Source organism: Tachypleus tridentatus, chromosome 3 (assembly GCF_004210375.1).
Source record: "Tachypleus tridentatus isolate NWPU-2018 chromosome 3, ASM421037v1, whole genome shotgun sequence".
Lineage (NCBI taxonomy): Eukaryota > Metazoa > Arthropoda > Merostomata > Xiphosura > Limulidae > Tachypleus > Tachypleus tridentatus.
The window spans coordinates 89,429,753-89,447,190 of NC_134827.1; the positions used below are offsets into that span (position 1 = coordinate 89,429,753).

At 34.4% G+C, this 17,438-nt stretch overlaps 1 protein-coding gene across 3 annotated transcripts in view; it reads left to right on the forward strand.

Annotated features, from left to right (window-relative positions):
* IFT43 (intraflagellar transport 43) overlaps window positions 1-17,438 on the forward strand; it is a 72,839-nt gene that overhangs the window by 42,663 nt on the left and 12,738 nt on the right. For all 3 annotated transcript variants that reach the window (XM_076495525.1, XM_076495526.1, XM_076495527.1), the window contains 2 exons: window positions 7,382-7,457; window positions 10,412-10,471. In XM_076495525.1, coding sequence (XP_076351640.1) covers window positions 7,382-7,457; window positions 10,412-10,471 — 136 coding nt within the window. The remainder of the gene's footprint in view (window positions 1-7,381; window positions 7,458-10,411; window positions 10,472-17,438) is intronic.

Sequence of the window (17,438 nt, forward strand, 5' to 3'; positions counted from 1 at the left end):
AAATGTAATCCCAGAAATGTCTTAAACATTCATAAAATCAACTTGTTTAGTTTAATGACATTGAGTACTTAACTCGTGAAGTTCTTGATATTTGTTTACTGTATTACACATGACATATGACCATAACCATATTTATAATGTATAGTTAATAAAAGGCAAGGAGGAAAAAATGAATTATTTACTCCCTATTTATTATTTTTCAGTGCACAAATAGGTTAATATTATAAACAGGATTGTATTATTTTGAAAGTTTTAATACTTGTTTATTGGTGTCATAGATTATTATTATTATAATTTTGATTTGGTTTTTTACTAGTAATATTTATAACTCAATATAAGTTGATTCTAAATGTCAATTTGTTTTACAACTTGTTTGCACAGAGAAGACTATTTTCTTGTTCTGTTTAAACACCAACCCCATTTGATTTATTAAACTGTTTAGTATAACTATGGATATTGCAAACTTTTAAAATATTCATGAAGTGATCTTGCTTTTGACATTATGTATAGTTTTTTTTTCTCTCTGTGAATATATTTCTCTAATTTTGAGTTAGAACTATTACTAGAAAATATATGTCAGCTTTCATTTGCACCATTAGGGAGAGACTCAGTAGTCAGCTCTATTAATTTCTCTTTAGATGACAGTCATCAGACTGATCTTTTTCTGAATACCCAGATAGCCTGAGACATTTTCTTTAATTTTCAATAATTCATTCACCAGATTTTCCCGTTTCGTGGTTGTTTATTCTGTTTGAAATTGAAATGTGGCTAATACTTCTCAACTGGTATTATAACTGTAGCAAGAGGAAATGTATTTAAAACGAGAGAGAATTTGAGTTATGACTATTTTGGCTTGCAAGTGATCAGACTGTTATATTTCTTCTTGTCTCTGTATTGAATAGAAGGTATCCACAACTTATAAGGACATTTCTGTAGTCAGTTGCCATCAGAAATAATTTAGTGTTAGTGTTAATTATTTTACGTGTTTAATTTTCTACATACAATTCTCTTAATTCTTTTTTCATTTCATGTGTTTTATTTTTCTGTGTGAAGAAAGTATTGAATTTGTTGGTGTATAAGATGATACCTTTTACTCTTAAGACAATGCTTAATTTTTACTTCTCATCTTATACATAAATTCAAACTAGTAAGAACTCTCTGGTTAATAGTATGTTTAATCGAAACTACCATGTGCCTTTTACTTTTGTTTTGAATTTTCATGAAACTTATTGTGTTAAAATAACATGTTTATAATTGTATTATTTGTCTTGATTTTCATAACAGAAAATTATCTCACATGCTAGTTACAATTAATCAAGACAATAATTTTAATGATACCTATGCTTTGGATAATTTTTTCTTTCAACCCATATTATTGAGTTTGGAGTTTATTGTTTATTTTCAAAAATAAAAAAAATTTTGAGATATTTCAGATATGAATTCTCACATTCATGTTTTTTTACACAATTTCTTAGTGCTACAAATCTGTCATCTCTAGAGACTAGTGGTACATGGGTTGTCAGAGGAAGACTCCTTTTCCATGGAGGACATCCAGTACCTCATGGGCATTATATAAGATCTGAAGTTTCTTCTCTTTTGGACTCAGAGTTTGTAGGGGATCAGAGACAAACTGGTGATAAATTTTCTGGTTCCTTCCTTTGCTCATACAGCTAATCACAAGCTTTGGATGAACATTCTGTCTTCTACACTGTTTTTACACATTGTAACTAACGTTTATGTCGTCTTGAGCATTTTTCCTGTGGCTTACAACTATTAATCTTTATTGGGAAAGTTATTTAGTTGATTACCTACTCTTTCACTTTTCACCAGATATTGCTTTTCATGCTTGAAGACTTGTTGATCAATTGAGAGGGTGGTGCCATGCCTTCGTTTTCCTAACTGTTGGATTCTTATGCCTTAATTTTTCATTGCTTGGAGGGCCTATATTTAGTTTCTCAGAGGTTATATCCTCTTGTCCCTATTTGGGGTTTCAAGCCTGATTTCACTATCCATCTTAACCTTGCACAGTTTTCTCAAATTCTTCTATGCTGTACAACAGGAGAAGTCAATAAATAACCGAGATTCTCTGAAATTTTAACTGTGATAGGACTCAGACAATCTCAGTCATTTGTTGACTTCTGCTTTGTTATGGTTATCAGCTTCTGCTCCCTCTTTGGTTTCTTGGTTGGTTTGTTGCTAAGATCTTTTAAAGAGATATGCCTTGTATGAGGTGTTCAGCTTCATTCTTCAGCTCTCAGAGAGATTCCTTTTTGTAAACTTTCAATTTTTCAAGGTATTTAATATCCCATGAAATCTCAGGTGTGTGTGTGGCTCATATCCAGTCTTTTCTTTTGATACTGGCCTCTTGACTTTTCTCCTGGAGGTTTCTTATATCTCCTTTTTGGGTTTCATATATGGGTTTCATATTGGAACACAAAGAAGATTCTGCCTTTACCAGTGGTTATCTTCCACTTATATGGAATTCTAACAATGGCATTGGTGACTACCCTATAGGGTACAGTCCTATGGGAGGTCTTTGCCACTGATCAGTGAGTCATTCAGGTTCTTATGAGTGGATTGGTCTTTCATTTCATGTCTCCTTCTCCATTGCCTGTCATACTGATTTTGTCTCTACCTTCTGCAAATGTTGTCTTACATCCAGTTATTGAGCACAAACCATCTATGATCTTCTGCACAAAGAGGCTGAAGAGTGTGTCAGCTGCTCTCTTGAGGATTTTTATTCTTATTTGTCTGCACTATCTTATTTCAGTTGTTTTCTGTAGCCTCCTCCATTTACTATGGAATCATTTCTTTCTCTTTAATGGAACTTTGCACCTGGTCTATAGATGGCAAATTTTGTTGACACTAATGACAATCTTCATATTCCAAACACGGAGCCTATTATGCCATTATCTCCATTTTGTGCATGAGAGACAGGTTTTTCATTTTTGTGCTTTGCCTATTGGCCTCACATCTTTTCTACTTATAGTTTGGCAAATAGTTGGATCCTTTTCACACCATCTTCACTCACTGGGCATTCACACTCAATATTAGATAGGTGACTGGATTCTTTCTTGCTCCATTACCTGAAACTGTGATAGCTGGATTTTTCATCAAAACAAATAATTTTTTTTTCTTACTTTACACAGTAACTCTTCCATTTAAGGGTATTTTTCAATTCATGTCTCAGTTGGGCCCAACTTTCTCCTGTAATGCCTTTAGAATGTGAAACATGCCATTCTTCTAATATATTTTTTTCTCTTTCTCCATTTGCTTATGCAGTTCTATCTCTTGAAATCACTCATTCCTTTGGGTTATAACCACATACATTTCCTTGAGTGGTCAGTACACTGGACAGAAGAAGAATCTTCTCTACACATCTTTTAGAGCTTCTAGCAGTGCAGTGAGCTGTGGTTTTGGATCTCAAATTGTTGAGAGGGAAGGTAGTAATTCTTCACTTGAAAAATTCCACTATGGTTACTAGTGAGGCAACACTCACACCAGATCTGTTTGTTTTCATGCAGTGGATCTCCCCTTTATGGCTTACAATGATCAGTTTGTTTTCTTTGTTTGTCATTTTCCAGGTACTGTGAATTTCATTATTGATCAGTTATCTCATCCAAACATAGTTTTTCCCACAGAATAGATGAGATTAGGTGGGTCTTCATTTTTATGTTTTCCCTCCAATATGTCTGTTATCCAAACTTCTTGCAGTGATTTGCTTCTTGTTCTGTCAAGTTGTTCTACTGGCTCTCTACAGGCAAGATTAGCCTTGCTTTTCCCACCTCCTGTATCTTCAGGGGTGCCAACCTCTTACACTTCTTCTTTGGCCATAAATCTTATATTAGTCTCGGTCAGATATTCTTCATCCAGCAATCACCATTCTCTGGTTTCAAGCCTGGCTTTCATGAGATCTGTTGCATGACCTGTTGGATGGACATCTTGGGTGGGATCCTTATTAACTCTGTCCATTTTACTTTAGAGTCTTATCCATGGAAATGGGTTACATGTCTTAAATGGTCTTCCAGACATAATTTTTAATTCTTTTTGTTCCACTAGGTCACATATTTCTCAGTTTCTGATATGATTATTCAACAAAGGTTTGGCACTTTTGTCCATTTCTCTGTATAAGGCAGATTTGTCAGCTGCATTTTGTTTTTCTGGAAGACAAAGTTTTTGAGACCCCAGTTTTTTTCCTTGCTTCTGAAATCTTTTTGATTATATGTTGTTGATGTTTTTTCCAAGTTCATAATTGGGATATCCTAGTGGTTCTCCATGTTTTATCCATTCTTTGAGTCCTTGACATCATGTTCCTTATCACTTTTCTTTGAGAGTTATTTTCTTTGTTGGATGTTGACTTTCAGATGTGTTTGTAGTTCATGTTTACAGGACTCTGATTTTACCATTTCATTTGTGTTATATCCTGATGTCCTTTCTTAGAAAACTTCAGTAGCAGTTGAGAAATGGATAAGGGTTTCTCTCCTATCCATTTCTCACTTATATGAATACTTGGATCTGGACCATCTGTTGTTATACCTGGTTCTCACTTGTCAATGTTATATTTCACACACTGAAGGATTTCAGATTTCATGTCAATGTTTGTTTGTTCATTGTGATCCTAAGATGTCTTATAACTTATCCCCTGTCACTTTGAAAGGTTGAATTATCAAGGAAGAGAGACTTCTTCAGGTCTTATTTCATTAAATTTGCCATATCTCAATATCCCTGGTGGTTCACGGGTATTAGCCAGTGGAGAAGATTGTACAGGCTAATATGTGGACCATACCTAATATATTTATATCTCCTTCATTACATGATTTGGCATTTGCCTTCTTGGAAGAGTTACAGATAACCCCTTGGCTATTCTCCATGCTCCAGCCAATTTGTAAGAGAAGTGATTCATAATATACAAGCTGCACTTCTGTTACATCAGTAATACTGGAATTCAGTATTGGGTTCATTTATATTCTTTTTCTGGGACCCTCATATCATTTTCAATTGAATTCCACTCTGTGGTGGGTGCTCACTGGTCTTGTTTACTTTTGTATTGCTTGCCTTCTCTTTGTGATGCTGATGATTCTAACTCTCAGATTGGGTTTCAATAATACAAAATTACTAAACAAGGTTAAATACAGATCAGTCCTTATGCCTTAGGTCTTCATTTGAATTGGGGCCTGGACAAATTCTTGTTCATCTAATAAGGTGTGGATTTTCCTCTGTGGCTGGTTAGCCTTTCCCACCCAGAAACTCAATTTCATGTTGTCTAAGAGAAGAATATGGCAAACCCACTAGTATGCTATTACTGTATCTCATATTTCCACACCTCTTTTTGATGCAAATGTCAATGTGGGATTCTAGATGTATTGGAAGTTAACATTTTCCTTTGTTGGAACTAAATTTTCTTACAATTTTTCACATTTTTAAGCCCTTCCTCCTCACAATATGGCTTGTTTTAAATCCACCAATTTTGACCTGAAGTGAATAGGAAGTAATAATAGGGAGCTTATGTATAGATTTGGTGTAGGAGGTGCATTGACATAGATGGAGAGAATAACAATATTTAAATTTATATGGATAATGTATTGGAACATAAAGGCTGGAGCAAGTGAAGTAAGATTCATACCAATGCTTAGATAGACAGAGAAGAGAAACTTTTGTTGGAATAAAGTGTGACAGAAGATAAGTATTATCAGAAATACATTTTTGTTGTAGGAAAATGTTAACTCTCTATAATGTACACTGATTTTGTAAACATGTTTTTATTGTAGGTAATTATATTCTAAGGTTTAGTTGTTTTCTGTAACAGAACTGTGATGGAAACTAAGTTGTTTATTACATGCTTGTGACTTATGATACATTGAGCTGTCTGTAGTATGTTAAGAACATAACAACCTCCTGTGGTTTTATTAGTTTCCTCAGAATTCAAGTAAACACAAGTCAAAAATAACTTTTAAGAATTTCTTTACAAAAGTGACATTCTAGACTTGCTTGAAAATAGAGATCCTTCTATACACCAAATCTCAAAGAAATGCATGTATTTTTTTTAAAAAATCAAGGGTTGTCTTATACACTGGCAAATATGTTAAGGTAATTTGTGTACTCTAAGTGCTGCTTAGTCACTTGGTCAAGTTAATATTATCAATTTCTGTTGATAAACTATCTCAGATTCCTGTATTTGTAGGTTATACTTGTATGCAGTTGTTTTTCAACACATAATAAATAAGTTCAAAGTCTTCAAATACTTTTCCAATGAGCATTTAGTGATGTACTTCAAAGTTTAGAATCGATAGACCCAAAATAGACGATCCAGTATACATTTTTCATAATTTTGATGATTGACACTCTGAGACATTTAAGACTTGTTGGAAGATCCATTAAAAATGGGAAATGGTTTAAGCTACTGTGGGATTCAGTCTATCAAAACATAGCACAAGTAATCCATTGAAAAAAGATTTTTGGCCTACCTCGACAACTTAAGCACTGTATATTGAGACATTCTAGCATCACATGGATGTAAATGATGAAATCTCTTGGGAATAACTGTGACACGACTTGCCTGATAGAAGGTGGTGACTCAGTCCAGTTGATCAAACACATAAGTATAAGCACTAACAACAGTTGGTGATGTTATTTTATTGTGACAAAATGCTAAGTGTTTGAGTTGAATTCATGAAAAACATTATGGTGCTGCTAGTTTTGTGAATACCTGAGTTTCTTGGTTAGTTTGTGTTGGCAAAGCTCTGTGGATAAAGATGGTTCAATGTATTTGATTTATCATTTAGGTAGTGTGCAAGTGGAGCTGCTGTAGATAAAATTAATATACCCAAAATAGCCTTCACAGTTAATATAATCTTTTATGAATAAAATCACTATAAAATGTTTTATGTTGTATAAAGATAGACATGTACTATCAAATGTTGTTGTATATTGCTATATAACCATGTTTTTATCAGTGTTTTATATCTTTTCTTTTCAGTAATATTGAAGATGCCTAAGTTATAGCATTTCTGCAGATTACATTACTAAATGAATTATAAAAATCTTTGTATTGCCATTTAATTAGGAAATAACAAATGTTTTGCTGAACTGCTTAGTTTAATTTTCAGAAAGATTTTAACTATATAGAAGATGCTCTGAAGTCTTCAGTTTTAATTAGTGTTGAGAATAGGCAGTTTTTTAAAATGTGGATTGAACATTTATCTAAATATAATCAGAAGAATACATATAAAATTGCATATAATTTTACATTAGTATCTAAACTGATTTATGTTTCAATGTTATGTATCTGCAGACAAAAATATTTGTAATTTCCTTTTGCAAAAGATTCTATCAATTGACAAAAATAAGAAAGTTTTTTAGCAAAGAATGACCTTTTTCACAGTGTTGCAGTGAACAGAGTGGTGACATATCAGGAGCTGGATAATGATTTGTTAAAACATGCAGCATTTACAACTTTGGTCAGTATATTTTGTTGAGTATCTGAAATATATATAAGAGACTGATTTATTGAACTTTTAATTGTAATATTTGTAGAATGCTGATTTTCAATTTAAATAAGTTTCTTGTTTTGGTTTTATATTTTGTATTTATTTCAATGTAGAGTTGCTGGTGCCATTTTATGTTGAAGGACAATAAGGAAATCCTTGAATATAAAAAATAATATATTTTAGGTTTTGTTTAACTCTATGGTTACAAACTACTAATTTTTTAATAGACAATGTCGCTTTCATCGTATGTTATTACAGAAATTGGTTGGTAAAATTGTGTGAAAATTAGCAAGAATTGTTTTAATAGTATGTAGTTTTAGAAAAGTAAAGTATTTGATTTTGATTTTTTTTCCACTTCTTTAAAGAAAAAATTGTAATTTAATGTAGTTATTCACACTCAAACTCTCACTACTTCACCTGCAAAATAATTTTTAAGTATCAAAATGCTGATTTTTACCTTACAGTTTTCAAATTTGACTTGCATAATCTTGAGAATTTTCTAAATGGATATTTATTTATTTATTTGCTATGTCATCACTATAAACTTGCTTATAAACTTTGGTATCCACTCCTGAAGATATTAAGGAGTACCAACCTTTTCCACTTTCTCTTTAGCCATCTCTGTTACATCAGCTTAGGTTGAACATTCTTCATTGGGCAGTCGTACTCTCTGACTTCATTTCTGGCTTTTATGCAGTACATTGCACAGCATTAGGAAATGACCTCTTGAGTGTCATTTTTATCAGTAAGATCCTTTCTGCTTTCATTTTTTTTATCAAGAGCAATGGTTTCCTTATTGTCTGTGGCCTCTCAGATATGGTTTTAATCTTTCTCATTCTGCTGTGCCATATTTCTGAGTTTTTGACATGGTTTTTCAACAGAGGTGTAATGCCTTCATCTGTTTCTCTGTGTAAGGCAGCATTTTCTACTACTATTTGTGTTTTTTTGGAGGTGTACAGTTTCTGATCCCTGGTTTTGTACTTTCTTCTGAAATCTTTTTGGGTTATCCATCCTTTCCAGATTCCTAATTGGGTTCTTACTGAGGTTCTCCATGCCTTATCTCATTCATCCTTTGAAACTTTGTCATCATGCTCTTTCTGTCATCCTTTTCTTAAGATTTACTTTCTTTTGTTGTTGGATAATAGTCATTGATGTTTGGATGTATGTGCAAATCATAAATTCATATTAACATTAATCTTTTTCATTCCACTTATTTTTTGTTGTATCAAGACTAATCCTTTGTACCAAAAATCTTAGTGGCTTCAGAAGGAGAAAATGTTTTCAATTTATTTTGCCTTCATTTCTTATTTGTATGACCAGTTGAATCCAAATCCCCTTTCATTTGGGCTCTATGATGTTATGTTGCATGCAGTGAAGACTTTTGGTGTTCCTGTCATTGTTTGTCTCCATGGGGCTCTATGATGTTACAGGATGCATCTCCTATCATTTTGACAGGTTGGGTTTGTCATCTTGTTAAAATCACATACTCTTGGGTTTCACTGGGTGATTGCAGACTTTGGTCTCATCTCACCAGTTTGTCATATCTCAGTGTCCCTGGTGGCTTGGTTATGTTACCTTCTGTGTGAGATTGTACAGGATGGCATGTGTGGATGGTTTTTGGCTACCTCATAGCTATTATTAGAAAGATAAGTGACTTCATTTGTTTTGGGCTTATTTCTGTTTTTACAGAGACCTTCTTAGCATTTTATTTCAGATTTAATCAGTGGCAGGTGTTGCCTGATCAAATATACTTCTTTTTAGATCTGCATTAGCTAACTAGCTATGAGTAAACAGATACATTTTTACTGCTAGCAGTAAGCTCTGTTGAGATAGGATGTTACATAAGACCATCACAGGTTTTCTGGGTGGTAAATATACATGTTATTGGATGACCATTCATAGACTATCATTCGTAAAGCATAGGAGGAATTTGCCCATCCCAGCTGACCCCTGGATAAAATATTCAGGGCCCATTTGGTTTTCAAAAATAGAGAGCATAGTTCAGCTATTGCACTAACTGTGTAGCATTGTTTTTTGAGAGTTTCTATTGCAAGCTGTCCTCCTATTTTTCCTAGTGAAGAAGGGGAGTCCTCACTTTTCCCATTTCCTAGGTGATGCTTGAACTCATTAGTCCACTCACAAAGAAGGCAAACCTGGGAGCTCATAAACTTATTACCCTGGATGAATTTTCCAGATTTCTGGTGGGAATAGAACTATCCTACTGCTTGCATTTCCAGTTCAGAGATGACACTTTGCTATCCAGTTGAATTGAGTGTGGCTCTTCTTTTTGGTCATTGCCTCCATTTCAGAAGTTATGGAAGAGGACCCATGACCTCTCATAATTCTGTACTTAGAGCATCACTTCCTGTGTCATTGGCTGAAAATATTTTGTTCCACATCCTCCTCATAATTCTTAGGGCAAAAGGCATTACTTAGCTTCTTAGGTTTGGGAGCTAAGATCATAATCCCAGCCTGAGTTATCTTTTTCTTTACACTGAGTGAGACATGAAAGGTTCCATAATTGCAAGTTTGATTTTTTGCATTTAGCACTTCTTCAAGTTGAGGAAAGAGTTTGTCCACTTTTGTGTTGCTTTCCTTCTTTTCATACTTCCAGAGGCTGACAGTTTATTTTCCATTATAAATGATCTTAGGAGGTGTTGTTTGAAATAATTGTTCATAATATTTGTTAATTTTATTTTTCAACTTAAATTTTGTTTGTACTGCTTAATGTAGCCACTGATTTCATATAAATATTTATAAAAGTAACAGTATTTGTTTTTCTGCATATTTCATATTCCTTTTCTCATTTCCAAGAAATAATAAATTATCAGATGGTTTTACATGTGTATCTGTTTTATTATGTTTACTTAATACAAGCAGTGCTCCATAATTATTGGAACTAATAATGTGTAACTGTTTAACAGGATGGTGTTGGTCTTCACATTCTCACAAGATGTCTTGCCCCTGAAAATGAGATCAAAGAAGTTAGTATATTTTAATATAGTGTATCCATGGAAAGTTATGTAGCATAAGTACTGTATTGAGTGTATAAGTAGGTTTGTTTCAACTAATATCATTACTTAATATTGGTTTTATAAAACTAGTTTACTAAGATACAAAAGGTTGTACATTTTTTAGTAGTTACACTAACACAAAAATTGTAAAGATAAGAAATGCATATTGTACACTGAACATTAACTTCTGATGAAAGCAAACTGCATATGTAAATCAGAACTAAAAATATACTCGGTAATGAACATAGGTAATTACAAATACTGTTCAAACTCTTTTACTTAAAGTAATTAGAATGCATTGTTTTACCAGTTGGATACCCTCACTGTTAACAATAATTTTAGCCCTAAAGTCTTGATTATGAAGAATTATGATGAAAAATAAGCTAATGATAGAGATCAATACTTCAAAAAAATATTGAAAAATAACTTGTAAATTTGTCGATATAGTCCTGTATAACAAGATGATTAAAAATACTACACATTGCATATAAATATACTAGAAAAGTAAAACCTGTACTGATTAGAATGTTTGTGAATTATCATATAAATACTACTAATGTATATAACATTTGGAGCTATAACTAGTAACATCTAACAAAATTCAGTAGTTTAAGAGATTTAGGTTTCTCCTAAATCCATATATCAAGTTAACAAATGTAAAATAACCCTCATAAACATAACATTAGTTGAAAAACTATTAATAGATGTAATATTATTACTAAATGGTAATGTGTCTTTTATGTCAAACTAATTATAGCTTTTCAGTTCTCACTGAGGAATCAATTTTCATTGGTCTCTCTATGTTGTCTGGAAAAAGATATGGAAATTTGCTCATGGTGTTATTAGGCTTATCTATAGACTTAGTCAGAGAACACAAGTATGGATGATTATCTGGATAGGATTGTATTATAATTTTGTTTATGAATGTTATTTGTTTTCTTTTTTTGTTCCACAACTAGAAAACACATTAAAGTTTAGCTAAGTTAACTGTCTGTTTAGTCCAAAAATATGATAGATTTCTCTTCATTGTACTGGGAAAGTCCAACTGATGTTTTTAATTTTGTAGTGAAAAAAATACCAGTTTTTGTTAATTGTCCTTATATTTCAACTATAATATCTGGGTATCAGAAATGGATAAAGCACAAATATGATGGAAGTACAAAAGTGTTAATGGTAAGAATATTGGCTAAATATACTACCAGCCTTGCTCAAAATATGAAGATAAATTGTGGGACATGAAAATCTTAATGGTTTGCTCATTAGAGTAATACAAGAGAAATATTTCAGTGAAGTAATGGATAGTTTGACAGCCCTTTACTTTGTGTCCCAGAAATCTCAAAGAGCTAAAAGAATTAGTGAACAAGTTTTAGAAATGGAGATGGTAAATCACAGTTGCATTTATGGTACACAATGGCTGGAATACAACACACAACTACCAAAATTCTGTTGCAATTTTATAATGTTGTTTTGAAGCACATAGAAAACATAACTGAAACCAGCAGCAGAGCAGAAAAATCAAGAGTAAGAGAGATTTAAAAATACTTAACATCTGTGAAGTTTATTTTACATTTAATGTTCTTTACTGATATATTTTTTTTCTACTGGCAGCATTATCTCTAAGTTTTCAAAGCAACATTACTGATTTTTCATATGTTTTGTGTTGAAGTTGCATTTATAGAACATAATTCCAAAATATAAATACCTCTGCTTTTACTTATAGCTCTTACTTGACTGCCAGGATTTCAACTTTGCCCATCTAAGCATTGGTCTGATTTTCTCTTGCTTGCTCCAGTATTTTATACCCCACTCAGTTGTCCTTAGTGATGTTTGTCTTGTGATACTCTCTATCCTGTTAATGTATATAAGAACATTATTCTGATAACTTTATCACTTTTCTTCAACAAAGCATTCCAACTCTTTTCTTTTGGGCTGATCATCTCTATGACTATAGTTGCCCCTTTATGCTGGTGGAACTCAAAGTTGCTCTGCAGTGCCCTGGCAGTACCTCAGTCAGACCCAATGATATTCATTACAAGATGCTGTGCCATCTCTCTTCTGCCTCTCTTGCTGTTTCCATAATTGTTTTTAACTGGATCTGGCAATAGAATGATTTTCTTGATGCTTGGCACCATGGTATTTTACTCCCTTTTCCTAAGCTTGGAAAGGACCCCAAGGTTCTTTTGAACTACCGCCTAATTGCTTTGATAAGCTGTCTCTGTAAGATCTTAGAGAGGATGTTTAATGCTTGTCTTGTTTGGTTCCTTGAATCAAATAACCTCCTTTTACCCACTCATTGTGGATTCCAACAACAGCACTTCACTATGGACCACCTGATTTGACTTGAAACATCAATCAGGAAAGCCTTTCTCAAATGACAGCATTTTTTTCTGTATTTTTTGTCCTTGAGAAAGCTTATAATACAACATGGAGGTATGGCATCTTGCGAGACCTCCACTTATACAGGTTGTGTGGCAATTTACCCATTTTTATTAAACATTTTATAATGAACTGGTGATTCCAATTCCATGTGGGTTTGACACTTTTTTTTCTTTCCCACAAGAACATGAAGTCCCTCAGGGCTGAGTCTTGAGTTTTACACTTTTCTTTATAAATATTAATGCTATCAGCATACAAATCGTCCTCACAGTTGCAAACTGTCTCTGTTTCAATGATTTCCACATTTCATGTCAGTCACTGAGCATGAGGTTTGTTGAAAGGCAGCTACAGTCTGCCCTTAATCGCTTAATGAAGTGGACCACATCAAATGGTTCTATCTTTTTTCAATCTAAAACCATTTGCCTGCACTTTTGCTGCCAAAGGGGTATTCACCCAGATCCTGAGTTCTGTCTCAGACAAGTTTTGCTTCCCATTGTGGCTGAGGCAAAATTCTTGGGGCTTTTCTTTGACCATAAGCTGACCTTTATCCCATACATCAAGTAGCTACATGTCAACTGTACAAGGACACTGAACAATCTCCGTGACCTGTCATCCACCTCTTGGGGAATGGATCAATGTTCTATGCTGAAAATCTGTTATGTTCTTATTGATCTATGTTCTATGGCTCTGCCAGGACCTCAGCCTTGAAGATATCAGATTCTGTTTACCATCAGGGGCTTCAGCTGTGCACAGGGGCATTCTACACTTCTACTGTCCAGAGTTTGTACACCGAGTCTCACGAACCTCTTCTATACATTTGCCGTTTACAACTGTTGTTGTGCTTTTCTTTCTCAATGAGCCATGTTTTTTCAGAGTAGACAATCTGCCAATGTTCTTTTTGGCCTTTGTATCCTGTTGCAGTTGGATGAATTGGGTCTGTCCTCAGATAACATAGCTGTATCCACTGATCAGTCCATCTCACCATGGCTAATTACCATTTCTAAATGTGATCTTTCCTTGAGTCATCTGAAAAAGGCATATACTCCCAATTGGAAGTATCACTTTCTCTTTGCTGAACATCTTTCAAACCATCCTTCCATTTCCATTTATTCAGATGATTCGAATTCAGATGCCCCTGTGGGCTCTGCCATGGTTTGGTGTGATTTGGATGTTGCACACAGAATCCCCTCTACAGTTTCTGTGTTCACTGCCAAATGGTATGCCATTTCTCTTGCCCTGAATCACATAGATGCTATGCAGTACACAAACTGTACTATTTATACTAACTTGCTTAGCTCTGTATTGGCCATGGAATCACTTTTCATTAGTTCTCGTTGATATTCAAAACTGACTGGCTCATTTCTCTCTATTATCTACTTCTACTAGGCCACTTGGGTATTCACAGGAACGAGCGTGCTGCTGACATCGCAGCTTGTTTGTCTGCTCTTGTGCTATCAATGCCACGCCTGTCCCATACATGGATTATGGCCCTCTATTCAAGGCTCGGTTCCATGCCAGTTGGCAATCGACTTGGAGTGAGCAATGTGATAACAAGCTTTTCCAGATCAAACCTTCTATTGCTCTTTAGCCACCTTGTTTCCGTAAGAATCGGAAGGAAGAAGTTTTTCTGGTAAGGCTAGACATTGGTTACAGTTTTTTAGCTGATTGCTCTTGTTTTTATCTAGTAATAATGCACCAGTGTGTGGTCTGTATGACACTCAAGTCACAGTAGTCCACACTTTAATGTCATGCTGTCATTATGATCGAGAGCGAGGACACCATTTTAAACATATTTTTTACCATAAGTTCATCCTTGATATTGGACAGTGTCATTGGCAATGGTGACATTGTCCACCTCATTTGTGTTTTTAAATTTTTCAGGGCCATTGGTCTTTTTAACTCTATTTAAAATATTAATTTATTAATTTGAAAATTGGACTATGTTTTGTTTTAGCATGATTCCATTTTACATATTTTATTACTTTACTCTTTTACCTTTTTTACTGGTTGTTTGACACAGATAGCCCAGTTGCTTTGCACCAATAAATGCTAAACAACCAACCAACCAACTTAGTCTTTTGTCCTCCACGTAATATTCCTTTGTGTAATTGGGTATTTACTGCTCAGTTACATGATAGGATAGCTATACTTGTTTGAACAGCATGCTTTGGCTTATCACTGCCAGGAGAATGTATATTTGGATTCCCGAAAGATTAATTCTTCTTTTTGGATATGTGGGGTTCCAGATTGGACCCTGTGATCACTTTGAACACTTTACAATTTTCTTTGACTTATTTGACCCTCACTACTGTTCTCCTATACAGTGGAGCCCCTCACTAACGACTTCAAAAAAGCCTCAACAAAAAGGTCGTTAACGAGGGGGAGTCGTTAGTGAGGGGTGGATACCCAATTCGTTACCAAGATTTAAATTATGTACGTTTTTATAATAGGCAAAGTGTTCAAATACTGACTGGATATACGATCGTAAACTAAAGAAATCACTAATGTTCATGCAGACTTAAAATATGATCATAAAAGACATTTTCTTAAATCACTAATGCTCATGCAGACTTAAAATTCGATGATAAAATACATTTTTATAAAGAAATCACTGTAGAAGAAATGCTACACACGCACAAAAATGATCAAATACAGACTTAAAATATGATAAGAAACTACATTTTCTTAAAGAAATCACTAATTTTTGTTTGTTTTTTTCTTCGAAAATTGTACAGTTTCAATGTCTTTGCTCACTGCTACCATGCAATCTACAATGTCCATTTTGCCGTGTTTGAGACCAAACTGTAAAATTTTTTCTACATATGACATTGCAGTGGCACAGTCAATTGGCTCGAAAGACTCTACAGTTGTGTCGTCACATTCTTCACCATCATCACTCTCGATTTCTTCAGGACACGCGATAATATTGTCAGAAACTGAATCATCACAAACTGGAGTTTCGTTGTCGAAGTTGACATATTCGCCAAGAGTTACACCATTCAAGACAGGCCTAAAGTCAGGGTCAGATTGGTTTTCTGAAACATTGTCTTCACTTTCGTTTGACACTTCGCCTAAACAGAAGTTAAAGCCGCATTTCAAGAAACACTTTTGAATTGTGGAAGTCTTGAGTCGAAGCCAAATGCGCGTACCACACACATTGCGTTCAGAAGAGTGATTTTTTGCACAACTCGGGACCTGTAGTCTTTTGGTCGTTATCCATGTGAAACAAAAGTTGTCTCAAGAATGTTTTGCGATACAGCAGTTTCACGGTCTGTATAACTCCGCGCCACAAGGCTGTACCTTAGAAGTTGCATTAGGAGGAAGCAAAACGATTTTTACATTAGATAGAGGGATTCCAACATGGGCAGTGCAGTTGTCGATAAAAAGCAGAACATTGCGTTTCTGAAGTTTCATTTTGTTGTTAAATTTTTTTGCCCATTTGGTAAATATGGGAATTGTCATCCAGGCTTTTCGGTTGTGATAATAATCTACACCCAATGAATTCATATCAGAATTACAAAAGCAACGCGGCTTTTCACTATGACCAATAACAAGTGGCGAACTTTCTCTCCGACATGCTACAGCAAAGCATTACTGTAACTCTTTCTTTCAAACTTTTACACCGGATGTCGTTTCTCCCTTCTTGACCATTGATTTCGTTGGAAGTGATCTGTATTGTATCCCAGTCTCATCAGCGTTAAATATGTCATTAGGGGAATAGCCTTCACAGATGGATGGGAGACGATTAGTCCAATCTTCAACTGCTTCTTGAGAAACTTCAGCACTTTCGCCACAGAGAATAGCTGCTTTGATATTATGCCTTTTTACGAATCTATCTAACCATCCATTGCTAGCAGAGAAGCCTTCATTGCCAAGCTTAGACGCCAATATTAATGCTTTTTGTTGAATTAGTTTCCCGGTAATTGGTAGATTCCTGGATCTTGTATTCACAAACCACTGCCACACCTTCTCATCCAACTCGTCGTATAGGCATCTTCTCTTGTTCTGCTTTTTTTCTGGATTTTCGCTTGTTTCCCACTTTTTCAAAATTTTTTCTTTCTCTTTAATGATTGTCTGAATTTGGGTTTTACCAACTCCAAGATCCGTGGCGATTTTTATTGCAGTTTCCCCTTTGTCGTGTCATTTAATGACGGAAACTCTCTCTTCAAAGTTAAGCAACTTTCTCTTCGACATTCTGGTGAAAAATGAGTCTGTGTTATGAGGAATCTTCATATTATGCACACTAATCCTGTCTGTTAAATGATCCGATTTAGTGTTCTTAATTCATTATGTACTATAGAATAAGGGCACTGAGCGCATTGAGAATAAGATTAATTTACCAATGAAAATTAATCTTCTTTTCGATTCGATGCACTGGAAATAGATTTATTGTTGAAGTAGATTACTTAATACTGTTTAACTACGAAATAATTAAACTCATTTGTAATATGCCATAAATGAGAAGGGGAAGTCGTCCACGAGGGGTCAATTTAATGCAAACAGGGTACCGTCAAAAATTTTCTCCGGTCCTATGGCAGGGGAAGTCGTTAGTAAGGGGGTC